This window comes from Rhinatrema bivittatum, chromosome 1 (assembly GCF_901001135.1).
Source record: "Rhinatrema bivittatum chromosome 1, aRhiBiv1.1, whole genome shotgun sequence".
Classification (NCBI taxonomy): domain Eukaryota; kingdom Metazoa; phylum Chordata; class Amphibia; order Gymnophiona; family Rhinatrematidae; genus Rhinatrema; species Rhinatrema bivittatum.
This window is the reverse complement of record NC_042615.1, coordinates 18,698,281-18,725,821: the sequence shown is the minus strand read 5'-3', so window position 1 is coordinate 18,725,821 and position 27,541 is coordinate 18,698,281. Positions and strand designations below refer to the sequence as shown.

Below are 27,541 nucleotides of genomic sequence, written 5' to 3'. Positions count from 1 at the left end.
CGTGTGTAGAATTAAGTGTGAGCTAAAAAAATAAAATAATAAAACGTATCGGACCCAACTCCGTGGGGTGGCGGGCGGGTTCTGTGAGGACTACATCCTGCTGTCCTGGGATAACACCTACTACAAGGTAAGCAATTTTGTTTTATCCCAGGACAAGCAGGATGATAGTCCTCACATATGGGTGATTAGTAAGCTACAGGCTGAGTCATTCTTGTATTATACTAACAGCATACAACCTGTGCAACAAGCACAACAACTGGTGTACTGCTGGAAAGAATGAGGCAGCCTGAAATCACAGCAAGATGGATGTAGAAGGAGTTGGTATTATACTGGAAATAAGTTCTTTAAGACAGATTGTCCAAAGGCTGAATCTTGTCATCCTTCTTTATCCAAACAATAATGAGCTGCAAAGGTGTGAAGGGAACTCATTTGCAGTTTTACATATGTCAAGAATGGGCAACTGAATGATAGTGTGCTACTGATGTAGACATAGCTCTTACCGAGTATGCTTTTACTCGCCCCTGGAGAGGAAGTTTTGCTTTTCCATAACAGAATTCGATTCAATCTGCTAGCCAGTTGGAGAGAGTCTGTTTTTCCTACCACAACTCCTGGTTTATTTTTGTCAAAAGAAACAAAGAGTTGGGTGGATTTCCTATGGACCAACGTGCGGTTCATGTAAAAAGCTAGCGCACGTTTACAGTCTAAGGTATGTAAGACTCTCTATCCCTGGTGAGAGTGAGGTCTTGGAAAGAAAGTAGGCAAGACTATTGATTGATTGATGTGAAAATCCGTTACTACTTTTGGTAGGAATTTGGGGTGAGTGCGAAGGACTACTCTGTCATGCAGGACCCTTGTGTAGGGTGAGTATGTGATGAGAGCTTGCAACTCACTGACCCTCGTAGCCGATGTAATGGCTATTAAGAAAAATACTTTCCATGTAAGAAATTTTTCATCGCAGGAATGTAGAGACTCAAACGGTGACTGCATGAGTCTCGTCAGTACTAAATTTAGGTCCCATTCAGTGACCGGTGGTTGAATGGGAGGCTTAAGGTGAAGCAAGCCTCTCATAAACCGACTTACTAGGGGTTGCACCGTTACTGGCGCATCCCCTATTCCTTTGTGGTATGCCGCTATGGCACTTAGGTGTACCCTTACAAAGGATGTCTGGAGATCAGAATCCGAAAGGTGGCATAGGTAATCTAGTAAAGAAGGAGTGGGGCAACAGAAAGGGTCAAAACCTTTTTGTGTGCACCACTTGGTAAATCTAGACCACTTGGAACGGTAAGATTTACGTGTGGAAGGCTTTCGTGAAGCTACGAGAACTTTAGAGACTTGTGTTCAAAGATTAAGTGGTTGCAGGATTAAGCTTTCAACATCCAAGCTGTCAGGGCAAGAGTTGTCAGGTTGGGATGACGCAACTTGCTCTGATTCTGAGTTATGTGCGTGGGCGCTGTGCCCAGGCGAATTGGTTCTCTGATCGAGAGGTCGAGGAGTATGGGAAACCATACTTGTCGAGGCCAGTATGGGGCTAAGAGGATCATTGTTCTTCTTTCCTGTTGTAGCTTCACGAGAGTTTTGGCTATGAGCGGAATTGGAGGATACGCATATAGAAGATCTGTGTTCCAGGGGCAAGCAAACGCGTCCCTGGGGAATGTTTGTCGACGGCCGTGGAGGGAGCAGAACCTTTCCATTTTGTGGTTCAGTTTGGATGCAAAGAGGTCTATGGTTGGGCGACCCCAGCGTTGAAAGATTTTGCTCTCTACTCGTGGATCCAGAGACCATTCGTGGGGATGGAAATGTCGACTGAGATCGTCCGCTAGGACGTTTTGTATGCCTGCCAGATGAGTTGCTCGGAGATGCATGGAGTGCTCTAGAGCCCAAGCCCAAATCTGCACCGCTTCCTGGTAAAGCAGATAAGAGCCGGTGCCTCCCTGTTTGTTTATGTACCACATTGCTACTGTGTTGTCCGTCAGTATCAACACAGTCTTGTTTGAGAGGCAGTCTTTGAAGGCATAAGGGCATAACACATTGCTCGAAGTTCTAAGAAGTTTATTTGACACTTCATTTCGAGTGTAGTCCACGTCCCTTGTATTTGAAGGTTGTTGACGTGAGATCCCCATCCCAAGTTGGAGGCATCCGTGGTCAGATGACTTGCGGAGTTGACTGTTGGAATGGGAGACCAGCTTTTAAGGCAGTTTGATTTGCCCACCAGTGGAGCGATAGGCGTAATTGGTGGGTTATTTGAATTGTGTACGACAGTGGTTGGAAAGCTTGCAGCCATTAAGATTTCAAGGTCCATTGAATTCTTCTCATGGCTAACTTCGCCATAGGAGTAACATGTACTGTTGAGGCCATGTGCCCTAGTAGCTCTAGAAGTTGATGGGCCGAGGTGAACTGGTATTGGGTTATAGAGTTCGCCAAATGTGCTAGATTGTTGGCACAGTGGTTTGGAAGAAAAGCTTTTGCTACTGTGGTATCGAGGTCTGCTCCGATGAACGTGAGGAGTTGAGATGGCTTTATGTGGGATTTTTGATAGTTGATTAGAAAACCCAGGGAGTGTAATAGTATTATTGTGTTTTTTAAGGCAGACAGAGCTCCCTGTCTGGATGGGCTTCTGATTAGCCAATTGTCTAAGTATGGAAAAACATGTGCAGCAGCCACTGCTAGACATTTTGTGAATACTCGAGGAGCAGAGGCTAGTCTGAATGGTAGGACTCGATATTGGTAATGATGTTTTCCCAGGTACTTGCGATGTTGTGTGGAAATGGGAATGTGTTCATAAGCATCTTGAAGATCTAGAGAACAGAGCCAATCTCCCCATTGAAGTAATGGAAGGATGCTTCCTAGAAATACCATCCGAAAGTTTTCTTTTGGAGAAATTTGTTGAGATTGCGGAAGTCTAAGATAGGGCGAAGACTGCCTGTTTTCTTGGAATTAGGAAATAGCGGGAATAGAACCCCTTGCTTGTTGCGACCGGGGAACTGGTTCGATAGCCCTGGCAGTCAACAAAGTAGAGAGTTCTACTTGAAGTTGAGGTGTGATGACATGCTTGTCCAAAGTGGAATGGGTGGAGAATGTGGGGTATTGTTTTGAATTTTAGACGGCATCCCCGATTTAGTATGGCTAACACCCATTGGTCTTTGTGATGCGACTCCATTGGTGTTTGAAATGATGGACTCGACCTCCTACTAGTAAGTGGGGCATAGGGTTGATGGAAAGGCTTCTGTTCTCTTGATTCATTTCAAAAACCCGTTGCTGGTCCAGTTTGTGGTGGTGGCTGGGTTTTTGGCTGTTTTGATTGGCGTGCACGTCCCCTATGTGGTGGAGGGTATGAACGTGCTGAAGAAGTAGGTGGGTAACATCTTCTAGGCCTATAGAAGGGTCTCCTGGTTTCCCTTCTGGTTGATTTTCTTATTGAGGATGGCTGATCTGATGGTAGTATGGAGAGTTGACGGAGTGTCTCGTGGTGATCTTTCAACTGAGAGACAGTAGCCTGAATTTTTTCTCCGAAGAGATTCTCTCCAGTACAATGAAGATCTGCCAGTCTCTCTTGGACTTCTTGTCTGAGGTCTGAGGCCTCGAGCCAAGCCCACCTCCTTGCATTAATTCCGATGCTGATAGGCGGGCAGATGTCTCAAATGAGTCGTAAGCTGCCTGTACCTCGTGTTTGCCAGATTCAAGCCCTTTTGCAATTAGTGTGTTCAAAGCCAGTTGTTGTTGCTGAGGGAGATCATCGGCAATACCTTGAACTTGCTTCCACAAGTTTCTTTGGTACTGTGTCATATAAAGCTGGTATGCCGCAATACGAGATACCAGCATGGATCCCTGGAAAACCTTTCTCCCTAAGGTATCTAAGAACTTCTGTTCTTTTCCTGGTGGGGTAGAAGAGTGTGGTTTTTGTTTCCTGGCTTTTTTCTGAGCCGATTCGACGACCACAGAGTGATGAGGCAATTGAGGCTTTTGGAAACCTGGGGTATGTTGCACCAGATATGTGGCATCTGTTCTTCTATTTACAGCCTGTACTGTGCAAGGATGCTCCTATAACCTATGCTGGAGTTCCAGCAGGACTTCGTGACTAGGTATTGCCATTACCTCCTTTGGTGTGTCAACGAATTGCAGGACTTCTAGAGCCTTGTGTCTTGTGTCCTTCTCAGTCAGTAATTCGAAAGGAATTGTGTCTGCCATTTTCTTAATGAAGTTTGTGAATGACAAATCTTCAGGAGGGGACTTCCTCCTCTCTTCTGGTGGAGAAGGTTCAGACTGTAATTCCTCTGAATCAGTATCAGTGTCTACATCCTTTCAAGGAGTATACTGAGGAAGGTAAGGTGATTCAGAATCATCTGGTTCTTGTGTTTGCAGATGGTGTTTTGTTTTAGAAGCAGATTTAGATGGAATCTGCTTTGGTAGCATAGGAGGTAATAAAGGCATTGATGGGGAATCGATGGGTCTCAATGGCATCCGATGTCGGGTGTCATCCAATGGACCGGGACACAATGGCATCGAGGGGTCCTTTACTGGCATCAATGGTCTTGTCGGTATTCGGTGATGTTGAAGGCCCAATGGTCCTGGGACGGAATCCGAATCCCTGTCATCATCCTCCGATGAGCCTGGTATTAGAATTGAAGGAATCATCGGTGGATGTTTTGGCATCGATGGAGTCGATGGCTGCACCGGAAGAGTCGATGTCGTCGGTGCTGGTGGAGGAAAAACTCCAATCAATCCGTCGATTCTATTCAGCAAAGGCTGAAAAATCGACGGATCCGATGTCGATGCCGGAGTCATCGGTACCGATAGTGGCATGGAGGGAGGGCTGAAATTTTCGAAAAGCCTCGACGATGACCTGCTGGACCATGGAAGTCACTTGTTCCCTGGAGACTGGGACTGGGTCCACTGTCACAGGAGAAGGTAAGACTAATGCTACTGGCACTTCCACGACTGAACGTGGTGGCACAGTCTCTAACATCGATCCTGGTGGAGAGCGCCTCGGTTCCTCGGGTACAGAAAGGTATATTGGTTCCAGTACCCGGACTTGCTTGGGCATCGACTCGATATCCTTCGATGTCGATGCTGGTGCCGTTCCATCCGATGGATCAGTGATGGAATGGTGTTGATGGCGTCTTTTTTCTCAATGTTCCTTTGATGCCGAAAAAGACGCTATGGAGGACCCTGATGGGGTCGGTGACGGACGGTCATCGGTCCTCTTTTTTTCTCGATGTTTTTCAACAGAGGGTGATATTTTTCTTGGAGACGACGTCGAGGATGACGATGGAGTGAGTTTCTTAAACAGCACCTCCATCTTGTCCAATCGGGCATGTCTGCTCTTTGGTGTCATCTGGGTGCAAGTTGTACAAGCCCGGACATCGTGGCCTGATCCCAGGCACAAAACACAAACATTGTGTGGGTCGGTAATCGACATAGTTCGGTTATAATCTGGACATTTTTTTAATCCGGAGGCCATGTTAGAAAGTTAGGCCGAATAACGGTCGATGACCTGCGGATACCGAGTGAGGGTGACAGGAATCAACCGAAAATTGACTCAAAAAAGTACTCACCGATTACTATGTCGAAGAGAGACCCGATGACAATTTTTTGTGACTGAAAATATTATCTTTTCCATGAGGAAAAAGTGAGGGAAAAACTCACAGAGCTCCTAATACGCGATGCTTACAGCAAAGTGGAAAAAAAGAGACTGAAGGGAGACCCCTGTGGCTGAGAATATCATGGCATGCTGGGCATGCTCAGTGGGCTCAGTGTGTCAGCCAAAAGTTTCTAGAAACTTTTGACAGAAGTTTTTCGTGTCAGGGCTCCATCTGCTGATGTCACCCATATGTGTGCACTATCATCCTGCTTGTTCTGGGATAAAAGTCTTATCCGCATCTCTGTCTGCTGTGCAAGAAAACATCAAGAGCTGATGCCAGGTCTCGAGGTGGGCTTGCAAGTGAGGCAGTGTCTGCTGGATTTTTGCCTAGCAGACCAGCTGGTGTATCTGGGACTTCGGACCGTAATCAGGATCCAGAAGCCAAAGTATTATGGAGAATGGAGTCCCGTTGCTGAAAACGGAAGGATGTCTCAATGCAATCCCAATTATTGGTAGAGAGATTCTCTTGGTGTTGTGTCAGTCATAGGCAGTAAAAGCGATATGTGACACTAACACGGTTCTTGGAAGATAACACGACCTAGAACCTTACGAAACCATGTGGCTCGATTTAATGACGAGGTCTTGATGGGATTATTGCTGAAGCAGGATTAGAGTACTTACCGTTCTTCATGGTGGATCGCAGAATGGATGAGTCAGTGAATCTCGATGGCTCCGTGGATTTCGGGAGGTATCGAGGACAGCCTGAAGGACGTAACGTCCGACTCAACTCTGTAATCTGGTATGGTAGCGCAGCTACAGAGGAGATAGGCTAGGCATGTCTGGTGCTTCCACATTATTTTGTGGTGGCTCAGAACCCCGCACCGGTGTCGGTGGGGAACACCTCGGCGCCTTGGGAGCAGAGGAGCACATGACTCATGAACCCGGGACCGCTTCGCAACTGGCTGAATGTATAACGACGCCAATGTGGAATAGGTATACCTCGGAGCTCGGCCCGGTCATTCTCCATCACCGAGGAACTGCCACCGGTGTGCGTAACAGAGGCGGTGGCAGTGGTGATGTCTGTTTCGGTGCTCGGCCCGGTCATTCTCCAGCACCGAGTAAGATAGCACCGATGTCCTGGATTGCGTCGGTGGCAGACAGTCACCGTGCTGGTGACGATGATTGCCACGGTGCTCAGCCCGGTCTTTCCTCAGCGCCGAGGTGGATGCCCTCACTGTCTTGGATGCCGAGTGGTGACAGACTGTCAGCAAGCCTGCACTGCTCCTGGCACTGTCTAGTGCCTTAGGATGATACGGGGCTTTGGTTAAGAACCCGAAGCATGGAGCATTATGTTTAGTCGAGGGCATTGCGTTAGGGCTACGTAGGTAGTATTGACGGTATTGATGGCGGCATTGAAGGTGGCCTTGAGGGTAACGTCAAAAACATCGATGAAAGCGTCGATGGCATGGGTGGACCACCGATAACATTGACGGAAGCACCGATGGTGTCTGAGTAGGTATCGATGGAATCGATGTGGCATCGAAGACTCAAAGAGACATCGATGGCATCAGCGAAATCGATACCGGCATCATTGGAATCTATGGCATCGACAATTCGCCGAGGGCATTGACGGCACCGATGGAAACGACGTGGGTGTCAATGGCACTGATGGAACGGACACAGGCGTCGATGGCATTGATGGAATGGCCACGGGCGTCGATGGCATGGATAAAATCCATACTGCGCTTGATGGCATCGGCAGCATCAACTTGGGCATTGATGGTATCGACTCGGGCATCGATGGCATCAACCTGGGCATTGACCTGGGCATCAATGGCATCAACATGGGCATCGATGACATCGATCTGGGCATCGATGGCATCAACCTGGGCATCGATGGCATCGACCTGGGCATCGATGGAATCAGCATGGGACTCTACACCACAACAAACATAACTATAATACTATGTGTGATAAAATTACCCGGGTAAGTACCTTGGTACACCTGGTCATGAACTACTTCGCTAAATGTCTATGTCTAATGATATATTGTAACCAAACCTTTAATGGCACCTGTTAGAATGTACTATAGTACGCTTTTACCCTCATTAAATATGTGCCTACATGTAAACCGTTGCGATGGTATTTAACTTAGCAACGGTATAGAAAAGTTTTTAAATAAATAAATAAATAAACCTGCACTTTCCTCATCATAGGTTATAGGATGGTGTCTGGGATTGAGAGGAGAAGTTTGGTGGGAATATGGTCCGCCGGGTGTGAACATGATTTCATTCTTCTAAGGATGGTTTGAATTTCAGAGGATGAGATGGGTTCAAAGGTTTCGAGGTGAGTGTTTCTGATGGGAGTCAGCAGAGCCGATGGTAAGGGGGGGATCTTAGAGGGTAGTTGAGTGAGAAGATTCTTGATTTTGTTTTGAAAAAAGAGAGCGAGTTCTTCTGCCTTAGATTGAGCTTGATTACTGGGGCATTCTGGGGAGGGTACTTGAGTGAGAGAGGAGACATAGGCGACTAGAGCTTTAGCGTCAAAGACCATGTTGTGTATTTTGGATGCGTAAAAATCCCTTTTTGACTTAGAGGTGGAGGCCTTGTACAGGTGTAGCGTGAGTTTGTAAGCTGAGAGTGTACTGGCGCTTGGAGATTTCCGCCAGTTAGCCTCCTTTTGTCTTAAGTTTTGTTTGAGCCTTCTAAGTTCGTTGGTGAACCAGGGTTGTCTTTTGGAGGCATTAGGGTGAGATTTTTTTATTGTTAGAGGACAGAGCTTGTTGGCTATAGTTTCTGTGATTGTATTCCAGGAGCGAAGAGCAGTGTTGGGGTCGGTGAGGTCTATAGTGGGAAGGTGTTGGGCCAAATGATTGTTGAGATCCTCAGGGAGGCAAGATTTCCTGTAGGGAAAGGAAGGTGAAGGTGTGTGAGGGGTACTAGATTTTTCCAGCAAGAATGAGGTAGAGATCAAGGAGTGATCCGACCAAGGAACCTTCATATTTTTTGGAGAGGAGGACGATTTTATGCCTTTGTGATAAAGATCAGGTCCAGCGTATGACCTGCTTTATGTGTAGGATTATTGACTATTTGGGTGAAGCCCATCGCTGAGAAGGCTAGGAGAAGTGTTTGGCAGCTGGGGGAGAGAGAAGGGTTGTCTATGTATAGATTGAAGTCTCCCAAAATTATTGCTGGGTTGTCCAGGTTGATGAGTGTAGTGGTTAGTTCTATGATGGGTGAGACATCAGATTCCATGAGGCCCGGGGGGGCATAGACTAGTAGGATTTGAAGTTGGGGTGATGTGAAGAAGCCGATTTCAAGTTTTGTATCTGAGTGGACCAGGTGGTGCGAGAATCCGAGGTCTTTTTAGCTGCAAGGAGAATTCCCCTCCCTCTTTCTCAGTCTAGGAAGGGAGAAGATGTCGTAAGTTAGCGTCGGTAACTGGTTTATTATTGCAGTATCTGAGGGTTTCAGCCAGGTTTCAGTTATTGCACAAATATCCGGATTAACATCGGTGAGGTAGTCATTGAGGATTAGGGATTTTTTGGTCAGAGATTGCGCATTGAATAGAGATAGGGTAAATAGGGTGAGGCCTAGGAGTTGGGTTATCGGAGCTACTAGGATTGGTGTAAGTGTTCTTAGGTTGCGGTAGTGTGCTTGTCTGGTTGGAATTCTTTTCTGCGATAAGCAGTGATGTAGAATTGGGATTGGGAAGGTTGGATACATTTTAGATGCTTGAACTGTTTTAGATGTTGGAATTGTTTGGGTTATCTAGGTCCGGATTCGTCTAAGTGGTCTGATTTGTCAGAGTCTGGAGATGTTTGAGTGGTTGCTGGAGTCCTGGTGAATCGTCTGAGTCTGTAATCATCTGGTGAGTCCTGGTGAGTCCTGTAATCATCTGGTGGGTCCAGGTGAGTGCTGGTGAGTCCTAGTGTGTCGTCTGAGTCTGGAATCGTCTGGGTTGTCAGTTGTTTGTGCGGGTGCACTTCTGGGGTTAACGAAGGGGCGAACAATCCGAACTTGGCCTTAAGAGAGCTGTTTGTAGCTGGGTTGCTACTGGTCACCAGGGTGCCTGGTCCCCAATTGGCGGCAGTGGTTCGGGGCATCGGTTAGGCCGGTCTTGGAGGATGTTGGCGGTCACGTGGTCGGAGCGGGCCTGTCGGGGGTAGGGGCAAGTGAAAAAAGAGCCTTACCCCGATGGGCCTAGCGCGGCTGCGAGGCTCTCCCTCCCAGCTCCCTTTGAGGGTCCTCCTACTAGGGTATTGCCACTTGGAGACGGAGGTAAGAGCTTGAAAAATTGCAAAGTTAGTCGTATCACTGTCCCGAAAATCGCCTACAGTTGAGTGCGTTGAAGGGAGCCGTGAGAAGCCGTGGGCATGTTGAGTAAGGAGGGTAAAGGGCTGCTCTGGGGGCTGCATGAAGGGGTGGGCCCCTTTGTTGCGCGGCGCCGGACTGAGGTACAAATTTAAAGGGCCGCAGGGCCTTGTTGGATTGGCTGCAGTGTTCCGGGTGGGCCGGCTTGAGGGCGTGGCTAGGTTGGTTGGGTAGCGGCGGAGCGGCGCTTACTGCCTCGTGAGCGGCGGCAGACCTTCTGAGGGTAGGGCTGAGTTTAAAGGGCCTTACCCCGGCGGGTCTGTGGCGCCGATCGCGCAGGCCCGGCTCACTTCTCTCCCTCGCCGCGATCGCCGACTGAAAAGGACTTCGCCGGACTGAGGTACAAATTTAAAGGGCCGCAGGGCCTTGTTGGATTGGCTGCAGTGTTCCGGGTGGGCCGGCTTGAGGGCGTAGCTAGGTTGGTTGGGTAGCGGCGGAGCGGCGCTTACTGCCTCGTGAGCGGCGGCAGACCTTCCGAGGGTAGGGCTGAGTTTAAAGGGCCTTACCCCGGCGGGTCTGTGGCGCCGATCGCGCAGGCCCGGCTCACTTCTCTCCCTCGCCGCGAGGGAGAGAAGTGTATAATCCATTTTTGTATAATCCACTTTGTATAATCCATAAACTATAATCCATTTTGTATAATCCACTTGTATAATCCATAAACTAATCCACAATGATAAAGCCGACTGGCTTAACACGGCACTGCGCGTGCATGTACCACAAAGAAACCTGAGATCTGCAAATAAAACTCTACTAACTGTCCCCTCTGTCAAATCAGCACATCTCACGCAAGTAAGGGAAAGAGCACTGTCACTGGCTGGTCCTGTACTCTGGAATACCATGCCACTCGAAATAAGACTACAGACAAATCTGAAATTATTCAAAACTAATCTGAAAACCTGGCTTTTTAAACAAGCATTTTATAAAGATAAAGAAAAGGAGAAAAATAGTTGAGCGATAAGGATGCACCAAGCTACAAGTTTTTAGTAACCTACATAAGCATATTAATGTTAAAATCAAACTGCCTAATTTGTTCCTAACAATCAGGTTTAATTTACACACCTAGTTTATTATTTTACATTGTTACCGTACTATGGTGGCACACGAGTAACTTGTAATCTATACCACCCATATTTCTCTTATCGTGCCCTTCTGTAAACCGTTGTGATGGTATTTAACTTAATGACGGTATAGAAAAAAAAGTTTAAATAAATAAATGTTAGTGTCTGGTGATCTGAAGGCGGGAAACAATGTGACAAGGTGATAGCTAAAGCCAGAATTCTGGGCTTCATAGAGAAAGGAATAACGGCAGGAAAAGGAGGTGACAATGCCTTTGTATAGGTCCTTGTGAGGCCTCACCTGGAGTACTGTGTTCAGTGCTGGAGCCCATATCTCAAAAAGGATAGAGACAGGACGAAAGCAGTCCAGAGAAAGACAATCAAAATGATGTAGGTTCTGTATCGGAAGATTTATGAGGAGAAGCTGAAGGATCTGAATATGTATATTCTGAAAGAGAGGAGTGCAGGGGAGATATAATACAGACCCTTCAGATACCATCTAGATGTACTCAGCATAAATCACCTTTGCTACTGAAGTATTAAGAGAAGGTTTGGCAAGGTCCCACCCTGTTCAGGAGTAGCTGGGGCACATCCCATTCATCTGGACTGGTCTGACTGGATGTTGAGGAATGAGAAACTAGTTCTTACCTAATAATTTCCTTGAGTCAGTCAGACCAGTCTAGGACTCTCTCTTTCTTGCCAAACTCTGTGGCTTATCCATCATTAAGAACAAGACGGTATTGTATGCTTGGTGATATTATGACAAATATTGATTATTCTTCTATTTACCTGTTTACAGTTACATTTTCAGGGAAGCCCTCTGGTTAAATTAAAAAAAAAAAAAGAGAGGGTTGTTTAATTGTATGGGCCAGAATTAGCTTGTCATAGTTAATACTGGTAGACTGAGGTCAGAATGGATGCATATAAGGGGTAATGTCAGTGAGCTTGTTATTCTTTTTCTCCATTTGCTGGTCAGTGGGCATAACACATTCATTTGGCCTGGTCTAACTGGACTCAAAGAAAGGAAATTCTCAGATAAAGCAAAATTGCTTACCTTGTAATAGGTGTTATCCCAGGACAGCAGGATGTAGTCCTCACATATGGGTGACATCAGTAATGGAGCCCTATGTACGGAAAACTTCTGTAAAAGTTTCTATGAAACTTTTGAGTGGCACCAGAGTGCCTACTGAGCATGCCCAGCATGCCATGATATTCCCTGCCACAGGGGTCTCCCTTCAGTCTTGTTTTGTAGCAATTAGCGTTAGCCAAAAATAAAATAATAAAACGTATCGGACCCAACTCCGCGGGGTGGCGGGTGGGTTTCGTGAGGACTACATCCTGCTGTCCTGGGATAACACCTTTACAAGGTAAGCAATTTTGCTTTATCCCAGGACAAGCAGGATGCTAGTCCTACATATGGGTGATTAGCAAGCTAGAGGCTGAGTCATTTGTAGTGAAGCAACAGTGAAGTATCGTTGTTAAGATGAATCAGCCGAAGATCACAGCAGGTTGGATGTAGAAGGAGTTGGGATTAACTGGAAACAAGTCTTTAAGACGGATTGTCCATAGGCTGAATCTTGTCTTCCTTCTTTGTCTAAACATAGTGAGCTGCAAAGGTGTGAAGAGAATTCCATGTGCTGCTTTGCAAATGTCCAGAATAGGTACAGAGCGAAGGTGTGCACTGAGGTTGACATCGCTCTGACTGAGTGTGCTTTTACTCGCCATTGAAGAGTAAGGCCTGCCTTCTCATAACAAAATTGTATGCAATCTGCTAGCCAATTTGACAAAGTATGTTTTCCCACAGGTTTACCAGGTTTGTTTGGATCATAGGATACAAACAGTTGACTGGATTTCCTATGGACTGTAGTGCGGTTTAAGTAGAAAGATAATGCACGCTTACAGTCTAAGGTATGTAAGGCTCTTTCTCCCTGGTGAGAGTGAGGCCTTGGAAAGAATGTTGGTAAAACTATGGATTGATTGAGGTGGAATTCCGTGACTACTTTTGGAGGAATTTAGGATGAGTACGGAGGACCACCCTGTCATGTAGGAATTTGTAAAGGGTTCGTATGTGACTAGAGCTTGTAGTTCGCTGACCCTTCTAGCTGATGTAATGGCTATAAGGAAAACCGTTTTCCAAATGAGAAATTTAAGGTCACAGGTATCTATGGGTTCAAATGGAGAACGCATAAGCCTGGTTAAGACTACGTTCAGGTCCCATTGTATGCTTGGGGAATGAACTGGAGGTTTAATGTGAGTTAGGCCTCTCATGAATTTACTGACGAGAGGCTGTGTAGAGATAGGTGTGTCTCCCAGCTTGTTATGTAAGCTGAGATTGCACTCAAGTGTACTCTTACAGATGAAGTCTTAAGACCAGAGTCTGAAAGATGGTATAGGTAATCTAGTAGTGAGGTAGTGGGGCAAGTGAAAGGATCTAGTGCTTTCTGAGTGCACCACAAAGTAAACCGTTTCCATTTGTAGGAATAATTCTTTCTAGTGGAAGGTTTACGTGAGGCTATCAGCACTTGAGATATAGTGGTTGGAAGGTTGAGTGGTTGTAAGATCAAGCTTTCAACATCCATGCTGTCAGGGACAGGGATTGAAGGTTGGGATGGCGCAGCTGACCCTGTTCCTGAGTTATGAGATTGGGAGCTACTCCCAGGCGAATTGGATCCTGACTGAGAGATCTAGAAGTGTGGGGAACCATACTTGTCGAGGCCAGTATGGGGCTATGAGTATCATGGTCCCCTTGTCCTGTTGAAGCTTCACTAGAGTTTTGGTTATGAGAGGTATCGGTGGATACGCATATAACAGGCCTGAATTCCAATGGCGAGCAAAGGCGTCCCTGGTAGGCTGTTCTGCTGCCAGAGGAGAGAGCAGTAATTGTTCACTTTGTAGTTCAGATGGGATGCAAAGAGATCTATGTTGGTTGACCCCAGCGTTGAAATATCTTGGTTGCTAGCTGGTCAGAGACCACTCGTGTGGTTGGAAGTGACGGCTGAGGCGATCCGCTACTGTGTTGTGGATGCCTGCTAGGTAGGTGGCCTGTAGAAGAATTGAGTGTGCTAGGGCCCAGTCCTAAATTTGAGCTGCTTCTTGACAAAGGAGGTAGGAACCTGTTCCCCCTTGCTTGTTGATGTACAACATGGCTACTGTGTTGTCCGTTTGGATCAGGCAGTCCTTGAACGCATGTAGTGCATAGCGTATAGCTCGAAGCTCCAGGAAGTTTATTTGGAAGGAGGCTTCTTGTTTTGTCCACGTGCCCTGTGTTTTTAGATGAGCAATGTGCTCCCCAACCCAAGGTGGACGCATCTGTAGTTAAAGTGACTTGTGGAATTGGTTGCTGGAAAGGTAGGCCTTTGAGCAAGTTGTTCATTGATGTCCACCAGAGAAGGGAAGATTTCAGATCTTGTGTTATCTGAATGGGAGTGGACAATGGTTGAATGGCTTGAATCCATTGATTTTGAGTGTCCATTGCATTAGTCGCATGGTCAGTCTGGCCATGGGAGTGACATGAACTGTTGAGGCCATGTGTCCGAGTAGGGTGAGGCACTGATGAGCTGTAACTGAGACTGATTGCGAATAGAGTGCGCTAGGAGAACGAGCGTTTGAGCACGGTCTCTTGGAAGAAAAGCTTTTGTGATGGTGTTGAGATCTGCACCTATGAACTGCAACTGGTGAGAGGTGTGAGATGGGATTTCTCGTATTGATGAGAAACCCAAGGAGTGAAGCAACTTTATTGTGAGCTGGAGAGAAGTGAGAGCTCCGCTTTGTGTTTGACTCTGATGAGCCAGTCGTCCAAGTAAGGAAATACATGCACTCTTTGTTTGTGAAGATGTGCCACCGCTACTGCAAGACACTTTGTGAATACTCGAGGTGCTGAGGCTAGGCCGAATGGTAGTACTCGATATTGGAAGTGTTCCTTCCACCAGAAATCGCAGGTACTGTCGATGAGGAGGAAAGATGGGAATGTGAGCGTAAGCGTCTTGAAGATCCAGAGAGCAGAGCCAATCCTTTTTGAGAAGAGGTAGCATGGTGCCTAACGATACCATCCTGAATTTTCTTTCTTTAGAAATTTGTTGAGATTTCTGAGGTCCAGATAGGACGTAGGCCCCCGGTTTTCTTTGGAATGAGGAAATATCGGGAGTAGAATCCTCTGCCCCACTGAGGCCTGGGAACTTGTTCTATGGCCCTGGCTTCAGAAGGGTGGATAATTCTGCTTGTAGAATTGTGGAGTGATGAGACACTGTCCAAGATGAAAGAGGAGGATTTTCGTTTGGTACAGTGAGGAAATCCAAGCGGTACCCTTGAGCTGTAATTGAGAGTACCCATTGGTCTGTTGTGATGGAGGTCCAAGTTTGATGGTAATAAGCTATTCGACCTCCGACTGGTAATGTGGAAGAGGATTTGAGAAGGGTTTCTGCTCTCTGGCTGGTTTTCAAAAGCCTGATGTGGATGCAGTAGGCGCAGGCTGCTGGGGCCTAGCAGGCCTCTGTCGAGTTTGGGAACGCTGTGTAGGGCGTTGCTGTCTGGCTGGTAGCAGGAGGATAATATCGTCGAGGGCGATAGTATGGTTTCCTGACTTCTCTTCTAGGAGGCCTCCTAGAAGGTTGATGTGTCTCTGAGGAAGTTGAGACAACTGTTTCAGGGTTTCCGTGTGGTCTTTTATGGTTGCCACTGCCTCTTTGACCTTGTCTCCAAAAAGGTTTTCACCTAGACAAGGTAGGTCTGCAACCTTTCCTGTACTTCTGGCCTAAGTTCAGAAGATTTAACCAGGCCCATCTCGAGCTGTGATGCCTGACGCTGAAACGGGAGGCTGTTTCGAAGGAATCGTAAGTGGCTCTCACCTCGTGCTTGCCTGCTTCTAGGCCCTTATGCACGAGACGGAGGAAACCTCTTGAAACTGGTCTGGAAGATGTTGGGAAAGAGCTTCAACCTGTTTCCACAGGTCACGCTGATACTGGTTCATGAAAATTGATATGAGTTTATCGTGAGACCAGCATTGCTCCTTGGAAGATCTTCCTTCCTAAACTGTCTAGGAAACGACTGTCTTTACCTGGAGGTGTGGAGGCATGTTGTTTAGCCTCTTAGCCTTTTTCTGGGCTGATTCAACCACTACAGATTGGTGTGGCAATTGAGCTTTTGAAACCCTGGAATGGGTTGACGAGATATGTGGCATCAGCTCGTTTATTAACTGCTGCCACAGAGCCAGGGTGCTCCCACATCCGGTACATTAGCTCTTGCAGGACCTCGTGCACTGGAATGGCTAGTATTTCTTTAGGAGGATCCACGAACTGAAGGACCTCCAAGGTCTTCTGCCTAGTGTCTATTTCGAAGGAGCGAGAATGGAATAGTGTCCGACATCTCTTTATGAAATTAGAGAAGGAAAGATCTTCTGGTGGTGATTTCCTTCTGTCCTCTGGTGGTGAAGGTTCAGATAGGATATCTTCTTCAGATGATAGTCATTTCTGAGTCGTACCAGTATCCAGAGGATGTCCTGATGGTTAGAGGCTTAAAGGGAACCTCAGACATTGGTGTATGTGGCTGATAGGCGGAATAACACCTGATGGACCAGGCACTGGTTCTTGATGTGGATCTGAATCGAAATCCTGAGGTGAAGTGAAAAAAACTTGAATTAGGAATCCAATTTATCCATTAAGGTTGAAAAATGGAGGATTCTTGACCTGGCATCGATGGTGGCATGGTGCCGGTGGCCGAATGGAATCGATGGCATCGGCGGTTATACGCCGGAAGCGGCATCGGCATCGACAGTTGAGGTGATATTGCTGGAATCGGCATCGAGGGACCGGTATTGGAACCGGGGGTTCATGGATGGTGTCGAGGGCATCGCTGGCGTAGATGGCTGAGGTCGTGGCATCGCCTCGATGAAAGCATCTCTGACCGCTTGACGTATATAACATCAAGTTCCGCCCGCATGGATGGTGAAAACAGAGCACCCATGGGGGGAGGCGGTGATCGGCGATGCCGGTACCTCCTCAGGGCCCTGAGGAGGCACGGTTCCCTGCGCCGGAATCGGCGGGGATCGCCCTGTCGATGGCTCGAAGCCTGATCCTGGAGCCGAGGTTTCTTAGGAGGTACCGCCTCTCGATGGCTCGCCGGGTATCGAGGTCGCAGATGCCGTATGCGGCCTACGGTGCCGATGGCGATGCTTTTCCTTTTCGCGGGCTTTTTCACTGCCCGATGTCGATGCCCTGGACGATGGTGAGGGGGAGGAAAAGGGAGCATCTCCCGACTCACCTGTAGACGCTTTTTAAGACGACTTTCGAATCGACCCAGCCGGAGACGATTGAGTTGAGGTGGATGGAGCTGATACAGCTGTATTTTAAACAATTGCTCCATTTTTCTAGTCGAGACGACGGCCCTTTGATGTCATCGTGGCACATAAGGGACAAGTTTTAACATCATGGGATTCCCCCAGACAGAGGACACAGTCCTGGTGAGGGTCCGTAATGGACATGTTCGGTGCATTTGGACACTTTTTGAACCTGAAGCCATTTTGGGGCCGGACAGCCGTCGACGCCAATGACTAAGGAAAAAATTTTCAAAAAGCGGAAGGACCGCGAAAATCAGAAAACTTACCGCGATCGGTGTTACTAAGGGGAGACCCTTGCGGCTGAAGTTTTCAAAACTTTTTTCAAAGTTAAGTTGTGGAGAATTCCACAGGACTCCTAGAGACCGCGAGGCTAACTGCTTCGCGGAAAAAAGAAGACTGAAGGGAGACCCCTGTGGCAGGAATATCATGGCATGCTGGGCATGCTCAGTAGGCACTCTGGTGCCACTCAAAAGTTTCATAGAAACTTTTACAGAAGTTTTCCGTACATAGGGCTCCATTACTGATGTCACCCATATGTGAGGACTAGCATCCTGCTTGTCCTGGGATAAGAACTAATATCTCCTTGGTATCTGTATCAGAACATGCCTGAGGACTTGAGAAACCCACAGACAGGCAGGTCTGAATTTATCATCAGGAGGGTATCTAGTTCTGCAGCAATTTATGGACCACATGCACAACATATGTGTAAGATACACAAGGGTCACTTGAAGTTTAGTTGCCTATGATCTAGTACAGAGATGGGAAACTCCAGTCCTTGAGGGCCACCGACTGGTCAGGTTTTCAGGATATCCATAATGAATATGCATGAGAGATGCACATGCACACTGCCCCAAATTGTATGCAGATAAATTTCTTGCCTATTTATTTTGGCTATCTTGAAAAGCTTAGTGGGTAGTGCTCCTGGAGGACCACAATTGCCCATATTTGGCAGTGCAATATTCTCCTCAGAGGTCATCTCACCCTTTTCTTTGTGATGGGATCTGGACATTTGTATAATGCTCTAGAACAGGAGTTCTTAACCCAGTCCTCGGGAGACACTGAGCCAGTTAGGTTTTCATGATACCTACAAAGAATATGCAGGAGATAGATTTGATTGCAATAGAGGCAGTGTATACAAATCTACCTTTTGCATAGTCATTGTGGATATGTTGAAAACCTGTCTGGCTAGGTGTGTTCTGAGGACTGAGTTGAGAACCACTCCTCTAGAATTCTCCAGAGTAGCATCAAGCTATACAGGGGGAATCTGTAGCTTGCTGTGAAGATCACAGGCCTCTGGTTCTGCAGCAGACAAGATGGGCTTTACGCTCTGTATCTGTTGTCTTATTTTACATTTCTAAGTAAGTTGAATGATACCACATAGGATATATCCTAAAGATGAGGGTACCACATTCTAAATCAAACATCTCATGCATGTGTGACATTATCATCAATCTCTGGGCTACATCTTCTTACTAGACCTGTAAATTGCTTTTGGTAGTCAATGACAAGCATGGAGAAGGCATCCAGCACTGCTTCATAATAAACAGAACTGTCTGTTTTCCTTCCTCTTCAGAACTCTACATTATAGACACAAGCAAGTGGAACTTCAGCAGCTATGTGGCAGATTGAACGCCTACCAGTCTCTCCAGCTCTGTGAACTTGCAATCGTAACCCCATCTATCCACAAGCCAAACCCTGCAGCAGAACTCAATGACCCATATGACTTGACTTTCTAGCCAGAGCATGCATTAGGCAAGTGAATGGACATCAGGCTCTGTTATGTGTGGGTATCAGCAATTCATTTCAGATGAGAAAGGAGAAGAGATTTATATTTATTTTTATCATTCAGTGTGCTACAATTAATGTACTGGAGGATTTTAATTTGCCCCTAAAAGTCATCAGGAAAAGCACAATGCACAAAATAAGATGCTTCCTAAGAACTTCCAGTTCACTTCCATTAAGAAGGAAACTGTGAAGTTCAGGGATCATGAATCCCAAAGGTGCTAAACTGGAATTTCTTGGTCTCCTGCAATGCTGTCCCAATACCAGACACCTCCAAGGTGAACAATAAAATGCCAAAAAGCCAGCTATAGCCTTCTCCTCGAGGCATGCTCTGGCAACTTCTACACTTCCAGTTCACGGCATCTCTTGATGAGAACACCCACTATCTTAATTCAAGGAAATACAGCATAGAGATATCTTCTGTCCCCCTTCCATAAAAGTCTCTGTCATGCATTTCAAAATTAATCTAGCCAGCCAATGAAAACTTACAATAAGCAACCTAACCCTCCCAATGACAAAACCTCATCCTCCTGAGATGAGCAAATGCTGCTGGATCCAAGATGGCGCCGTCAAACAGTTAGTGGGTGCCTCGGCGATTTTTCTTTCCTGTGTACTGGGTTCTCCCGGTTACTAACCTTTGAATACCACATACAGCCCGGAAGTGCTGGGCGAAGTAGAAGTCTGACCCCACAGTCCTCTCGGGAACCCCTATTTCGGGCCCTATGGACACCCACGTATAGCGAGTCAGGTTGGAAGAGGCGTCCATGGAGGAGGAGGCAGGAGGAGTACTATCCGCCTCTCCTCCGGACTTATCAACATCTCTATCCATGATCTTCAGGGCTCCATTGGAAAACCCAGCAGCCTCCAGAGCCTGTGGTGAGCCAATGGCGGGGGCGAATGCCGAAGATACAAACACTTCACGATTCCGAGCGGGGTTGGAGCACACGGTGAAATATGGAGGGGAGGCCAGAGAAGGCCCCGGTGTGGGTATGCTGGCTCATCGACGGTAGGAGGAAATCAGAGACAGCAGGAACAAAAAACTATGGTTTCGAGCCCGTTAAGCAAGATAGAAGTGCCTACCCTGGTAAGACCAAGTTCAATTACCTTGGATACGATTTGGGAAGCCATTGTTAACTTGGGAATTTCTATGATATTGTAGTTTAATCCAATAGTGGATAAAATAAATAATGTTGAGGACAGAGTTGCCATGTTAGAGAATTCAAATTGCTCCCTCTTAAAAGAATTCAGAGATTTAAAACAAGACGTAATTAAATGGAAACCTATTCAGGATACTCATATAAAAGAAAATCAACAGCTGTATATTAAAGTAAAAAATTTGGAGAATATAATAAGAGGGAAGAATCTGTTATGGAGTCTCAGTTTAGTGGACCCTTGGGCCAACCTGCAGGAGACTGGAAAAGGGGTTCAATGTCTCTGGTACACCGCAGGCCGGGAGGCAGATGTTCAGGCAGGACGTAGTGATGGTCTTCACCCTGGAAGCTGGTGCTCCCCAGGGAGGAGCCCGTAGGAACCCAGCCACTGGGACTTAGGTGAGGCTTCACCCTTGGAAGCCGAAGCCCCCCTGGAAGGAGCCCGTAGGAGCCCGGCAGCTGGGACTTAGGCGAGCTGGTGAACTTGAGACTAGAACGAGCAGGCTGATGAACAGGACTGGGAACTGGAACCAGACTAGAACAGTAGACAGGAACTGTAGCAAGACTCGGATACTGGAACCAGACTAGAACAGTAGACAGAAACTGTAGCAAGACTCGGATACTGGAACCAGACTAGGACAGTAGACAGGAATTGTAGCAGGCAAGCAGGTACTATAGCAGGCAAGCAGGAACCAAGCAGGTACTGTAACAGGCAAGCAGGAACGGAGCGAGTTCCAAGGCAGCTCACTCCAGGGCACGGAGCAATAGGGGACCAGTAGGTAAGCCCGTTGCAAGGCAAAGACTGAGTGAGTGTCCGCGGCCGGCTTATCAAGGCCGCGCGTCTGACGTCAGGAACTGGGCGGAGTCACCACTGGCGGGAAACGGCCTAGAAAAGCGCCCAAGTGGTGCACGCGCACGTCTAGAGGCAGGGTGTCCATGGGAAGCTTCCTGGCGGCGTGGACCCGCGGGGACGCCGCTGAACAGGCCGCGAACTAGGCCAACAGAAGCGGGAACAGGTCCAGGAGCACGGAGGTAAGGGTCTGGTCACGGCCAGAACCGTAACAGTACCTCCCCTCTTACGCCCCCTCTTAGCCGGTCCAGGTTTACTTGGGTGATCCAGATGGAACTGCCGTAATAAGTCCTTGTCGAGGATGTTACGGGCAGGTTCCCACGAATTATCCTCGGGACCGCAACCCTCCCAGGCAAGCAAGTACTCCCAACGTCATTGATGGAACCGGACATCCAGGATCTCACGTACTTGTTACGTAGTATCGTCCGATACTGAAGGATCCGATGGTTCAGGAGCCCGGGAGTGGTATCTAGACAAAACAAGAGGCTTCAGCAACGACACATGGAACACATCATGTATGCACATGGAGGAGGGTAGGCGTAGTGGATACGAGACTGCTCCCACTCATTTGGCGACTCGGAAAGGCCCACAGAATCTTGGGGCTAGTCTTCGAGACGGGATTCGTAGCTGTAGATTTTTAGTACTAAGCCAGATGCGGTCTCCTGGAAGGAAGACAGGCGCTGGCTGACGATGCCTATCCACCCATTTCTTGGCGGACTGGGCGGCCTTACGGAGCTTTCCCTGGATAGAAGTCCATAAGGAAAGAAGCTGGCGGGCTGAAAGTTGCACTGCAGGGAGTGCCCTAGGTTCAGGCGAAGGCAAGGGCGGTCGAAGTTGCTTCCCATAGAAAACGAGGAAAGGTGAACTTCCAGTAGCGGCATGCGTATGATTATTATATGAAAACTCTGCCCACGGGAGTAACTTGGCCCAATTATCTTGTCGTTCATTCACGAACGAACGGAGAAAGGTCTTTAAGGTTCGGTTGGTCCGTTCCGTTTGCCCATTACTCTGGGGATGGAACGCAGATGAAAGACTAAGTTACACACTGAAGCGTTTGCAAAGTGCTTTCCAATATCGAGCAGTAAACTGTGGCCCAGATCTGAGACTATATCCTTTGGAAGACCGTGAAGTCTGAAGATGTTGAGCGAAGAGATTAGCTAAGTCATGTGCAGAAGGCAACTTTGGCAAGGAGACAAAGTGCGCCATCTTGGAGAATCGGTCTACGGTCACCCAAATGACCGAAGTACCTCCTGAGACAGGGAGGTCCATGACAAAGTCGGTGGAGATATGTGTCCAGGGCTCCACCGGGATGGGTAATGGTTGTAACAGGCCCCTGGGCCTCCCAATGAGCGGCTTCTGTACGGCGCAGGTAGGGCAAGAGCCCACAAAGGCTCGGACGTCCTGTCTCACGGTCGGCCACCAATAGAATCGATTCAGCAGGTCCAAGGTCCCTTTACAGCCTGAATGGCCCCCAGTGAGGGAGTTATGGGCCCACGTGAGGACCACTCTTCGAGAGCAACGTGGAATGACGATCTGTCCTTGGGAGGACACCAAGGTTGCTGCGAGGCTCACTTTCACGGGATCCAAGATGTATTGGGGAGTATCAGAAGTCTCTTCAACTTCAGAGGAGTGCGAGAGCGTGTCGGCTCGAACATTCTTAGAGCCGGGTCGGTAGCGTAAAGTTAAACCGATCAAAAAACAGCGACCAGCGGGCTTGCCTCAGATTTAGGCGTTGGCTTGCTTCAAAAATTGCTAAGTTTTTGTGGTCGGTGTAGATCGTCACCGGATGGTTGGCCCCCTCCAACCACTGTCTCCATTAAGAACATAAGAAATTGCCATGCTGGGTCAGACCAAGGGTCCATCAAGCCCAGCATCCTGTTTCCAACAGAGGCCAAACCCAGGCCACAAGAACCTGGCAATTACCCAAACACTAAGAAGATCCCATGCTACTGATGCAATCAATAGCAGTGGCTATTCCCTAAGTAAAATTGATTAATAGCCATTAATGGACTTCTCCTCCAAGAATTTATCCAAACCTTTTTTGAACCCAGCTACACTAACTGCACTAACCACCATCCTCTGGCAACAAATTCCAGAGCTTTATTGTGCGTTGAGTGAAAAGAATTTTCTCCGATTAGTCTTAAATGTGCTACTTGCTAACTTCATGGAATGCCCCCTAGTCCTTCTATTATTCGAAAGTGAAAAGAACCGAGTCACATCTACTCGTTCAAGACCTCTCATGATCTTAAAGACCTCTATCAAATCCCCCCTCAGCCGTCTCTTCTCCAAGCTGAAACAGCCCTAATCTCTTCAGCCTTTCCTCATAGGGGAGCTGTTCTATCCCCTTTATCATTTGGTTGCCCTTCTCTGTACCTTCTCCATCGCAACTATATCTTTTTTGAGATGCGGCGACCAGAATTGTACACAGTATTCAAGGTGTGGTCTCACCATGGTACGATATAGAGGCATTATGACATTTTCCGTTCTATTAACCATTCCCTTCCTAATAATTCCTAACATTCTATTTGCTTTTTTGACTGCTGCAGCACACTGAGCTGACGATTTTAAAGTATTATCCACTATGATGCCTAGATCTTTTTCCTGGGTGGTAGCTCCTAATATGGAACCTAACATCGTGTAACTACAGCAAGGGTTATTTTTCCCTATATGCAACACCTTGCACTTGACCACATTAAATTTCATCTGCCATTTGGATGCCCAATCTTCAAGTCTTGCAAGGTCCTCCAGGGCAAGTTTCACGGCTAGCAACTCTTTATCACCAACACAGTAGTTGCTTTCTGCCGGCGAGAATTTCTTCGAGAAATATGAACAGGGTAGCAAATTGTCCAGAATCGGAGTACTGGCTCAGCACAGCCCCCACGGCCACATTGGAGGCATCGACGTCCACCACAAAGGGCCGGCTGGGGTAAGGGTTACGAAGGCAGGTGTCCAACAAGAATGCTTCCTTGAGGGCCTTGAAGGCTTGGCAAGCGGGAACAGGCCAATCCACCGCGTTGGCTCCCTTTCAGATGAGGGCAGTCAACGGGGCCACAATACGGGAGTAATTAGGAATAAAGTGACGGTAGAAATTGGAAAAAACCGAGGAAGCGTTGCAACGCTCTGAGACCCCTCGGCCAGGGCCAATTCTTAATTGTCGCCACTTTCTCAGGATCCATTTGGAAGCCTGTTGCAGATATTATATAGCCCAGGAACGGCAGGGACGTCTTCTCGAAACTACATTTTTCAAGTTTCGCGTACAGACTATGCTCCCTGAGTATTTGGAGCACTTGACGGACATGCTGACGGTGTGAAGGCAGATCCTGGGAGTAGACTAACACATCGTCGAGGTAAACGATTATGCAGGTGTTCAGAAGGTCCCGAACACCTCATTCATTAGGTGCTGGAACACCACCGGGGCATTACATAAGCCGAAAGGCATCACAAGATATTTGTAATGCCCGTCTCTGGTATTAAAAGCGGTTTTCCACTCATCTCCGGGACGAATTCTGACTAAGTTGTAAGCACCTCGTAGGTCCAACTTCGTGAAAATCTTCGCTCCCTGGAGCCTATCGAGAAGCTCCGAGATTAACAGGAGTGGGTAGCGATCCCGCTTAGTAATAGAATTGAGGCCTCGATAGTCTATACATGGTCTCAGCAAGCTGTCCTTCTTGCTGACAAAGAAGAAACCTGCCCCTGCAGGCGACTTGGACGGGCGAATAAACCCCTTGGCTAGATTCTGTGAGATATACTCAGACAGGGCCCGGGTTTCCGGTAATGATAAGGGATATACCCTTCCTCGGGGGGGGCATAGTTCCAGGTAGCAGGTCAATAGCACAGTCATACGGGCGATGCTGCGGAAGGATTTCCGCCTTGGACTTAGAAGAAACATCCGTGAAGTCCTCATAGGGTGCCGGAGGACCTAGGGCAGAATGCATCAACGGAAGTCCGGGAGCCTTAGGCACCTTCATACAATGGGCTAGGCAGAAAGGGCTCCACTTGACAATCTGTAGGGTATCCCACTGAATCGTGGGCGAGTGCTTCTGTAACCATGGCAACCTTAGCACCACAGGGTGGACAGCCTTATCCAACACTAGGAAGGCTATCTCCTCCAAATGGATCGCCCCGGTGCGGACAGTAATGGGTGCCATGGACATCACAATCGGTCCTGGAAGGAGCATCCCCTGGATGGAGGTTATTCGTAACGGGACCTCCCATCTATGCGTGGGAATTTGCAACTGGGAGACCAAGTCCTGCAGGATAAAATTACCCCCGGCTCCAAAATCCAGGAATGCGATCGTCTCGATGGATCCTCCAGGGTATTCCAAGGTAACAGGCACGATACATTGAGGAGCTGTAGCACAGCCTAGGAGGAGCTCCTCCCGACCTCCTAGGCTTTTGGCGTTTTCCGCACGCTCCTGGCAGCGTGCCAGGAAATGGCCCTTCTGGCCACAATACAAGCACAAATTCAACGTACGGCGACGTTGCCTCTCTTCAGCAGAGAGCGGGGCCCGTCCCAGCTGCATGGGTTCGCAGGTGGGAGTGTCTGGACGAGAAGTCTTAGGAGGAGACACAGAAGCAGGACTGTGGCAGGAAAAGTGCTGCTCCTTGGCCCGTTGTTGTAGGCGGCGATCAATGCGGGCAGCCATCTCTATCAAGGCATTGAGGTCTTCCAGTAGATCTCGGGCAGCAATCTCATCCTTTATGCGTCCGGAAAGGCCCTCCAAGAAGATGGCCTTAAGAGTACCATCCTGCCAACCTACTTCTTGGGCTAAAGTCCTGAATTCCATAGCATAGTCTGCCAAAGAACGAGCCCCCTGTCGAAGCTGTAGCAGTTCAGATGTAGCAGTGGCTACTCGGGCTGGCTCATCAAAAGCCTGTTGGAAGTTCGAGACAAACTGTTGTAAGTCCGTTAGCGAGGGATCATTGTGTTCCCAAAGAGGAGAGGCCCATATTAAGGTTTTCCCGTCAAGCAGGGACAGGATATAGGCTACTTTCACCTCATCCGAGGGGAACTGCTGAGGCAACAGGGAGAACCGTGCAAAACATTGGATCAGATAGCCGCGGCAGGTCCTTAAATCTCCAGCGTAACGAGAGGGTGCCGGCAGCTGAGTCACCGAAGAGTCTTGACCCTCGGGTGCTGGTTCTGAGGCGGACGGGGCCCTAGCATCCAATCGGGCTGATAATTCCCCTACCTATACTATCGTATATTTTATAATTATTACCTGCCTTTATCTTCTTTCCAGCTTGTTCTAAGCTTCCAAGTTCTCAATTCCCGTTGATTGTAACTTTAACTTATTCCTATCTATTGTTATCTATTGTTTACCTGAATTGTTCCTTCAGTTATACCCTCTGTTAAATGTAAACTGATCCGATATGGTTATTTACTATGAAGGTCGGTATAAAAAACTGTTAAATAAATAAATAAAATAAATACCGAACCAGTAAGGACCTCGAGGTACTGTTGTTGATACCGCAGCTGCTGGGCCAACCCTGGCAGGTCCAAGGGGACAGGTGCATCTGCCATGGCCTTGTAATCTGTTATGGAGTCTCAGTTTAGTGGACCCTTGGGCCAACCTGCAGGAGACTGGAAAAGGGGCTCAATGTCTCTGGTACACCGCAGGCCGGGAGGCAGATGTTCAGGCAGGACGTAGTGGTGCTCTTCACTACGTCCGGGAGGAGCCCGTAGGAGCCCAGCCGCTGGGACTTAGGTGAGGCTTCACCCTTGGAAGCCGAAGGCCCCCCGGGAGGAGCCCGTAGGAGCCCGGCCGCTGGGACTAAGGCAAGCTAGTGAACTTGAGACTGGAACGAGCAGGCTGATGAGCAGGACTGGGAACTGGAACCAGACTAGAACAGTAGACAGGAACTGTAGCAAGACTCGGATACTGGAACCAGACTAGAACAGTAGACAGGAACTGTAGCAAGACTCGGGCACTGGAACCAGACTAGGACAGTAGACAGGAACTGTAGCAGGCAAGCAGGAACCACGCAGGTACTGTAGCAGGCAAGCAGGAACGGAGCGAGTTCCAAGGCAGCTCACTCCGGGGCATGGAGCAACAGGGGACCAGTAGGTAAGCCCATTGCAAGGCAAAGAGTGAGTGTCCGCGGCTGGCTTATCAAGGCCACGGCGTCTGATGTCAGGAACTGGGCGGAGTCACCACTGTCGGGAAACGGCCTAGAAAAGCGCCCAAGTGGCGCGCGTGCCTAGAGGCAGGGCGTCCATGGGAAGCTTCCCGGTGGCATGGACCCCGCAGGGACACCGCCGAACAGGCCGCGAACTAGGCCACCCGAAGCGGGAACAGGTCCAGGAGCACGGAGGTGAGGGTCTGGTCGTGGCGCTCGCGGCCAGAACCGTAACAGAATCTTCGTTTTATTAACTTTCCCAAGCTTCTACATATATCATCGAAGGATATGTTTAGAAGAT

The 27,541-nt window shown here is 48.1% G+C and overlaps 1 protein-coding gene across 1 annotated transcript in view; it reads left to right on the top strand.

Moving 5' to 3' along the window:
• LOC115084798 (WD repeat-containing protein 64-like) overlaps nt 1-20,561 on the top strand; it is a 234,752-nt gene extending 214,191 nt beyond the window's left edge. Inside the window, exon 27 of the mRNA XM_029590142.1 lies at nt 18,911-20,561. Within this exon, the coding sequence (XP_029446002.1) occupies nt 18,911-19,073 (163 nt within the window). The 3' untranslated portion in view covers nt 19,074-20,561. The remainder of the gene's footprint in view (nt 1-18,910) is intronic.
• The last annotated feature ends 6,980 nt before the right edge of the window (nt 20,562-27,541 follow it).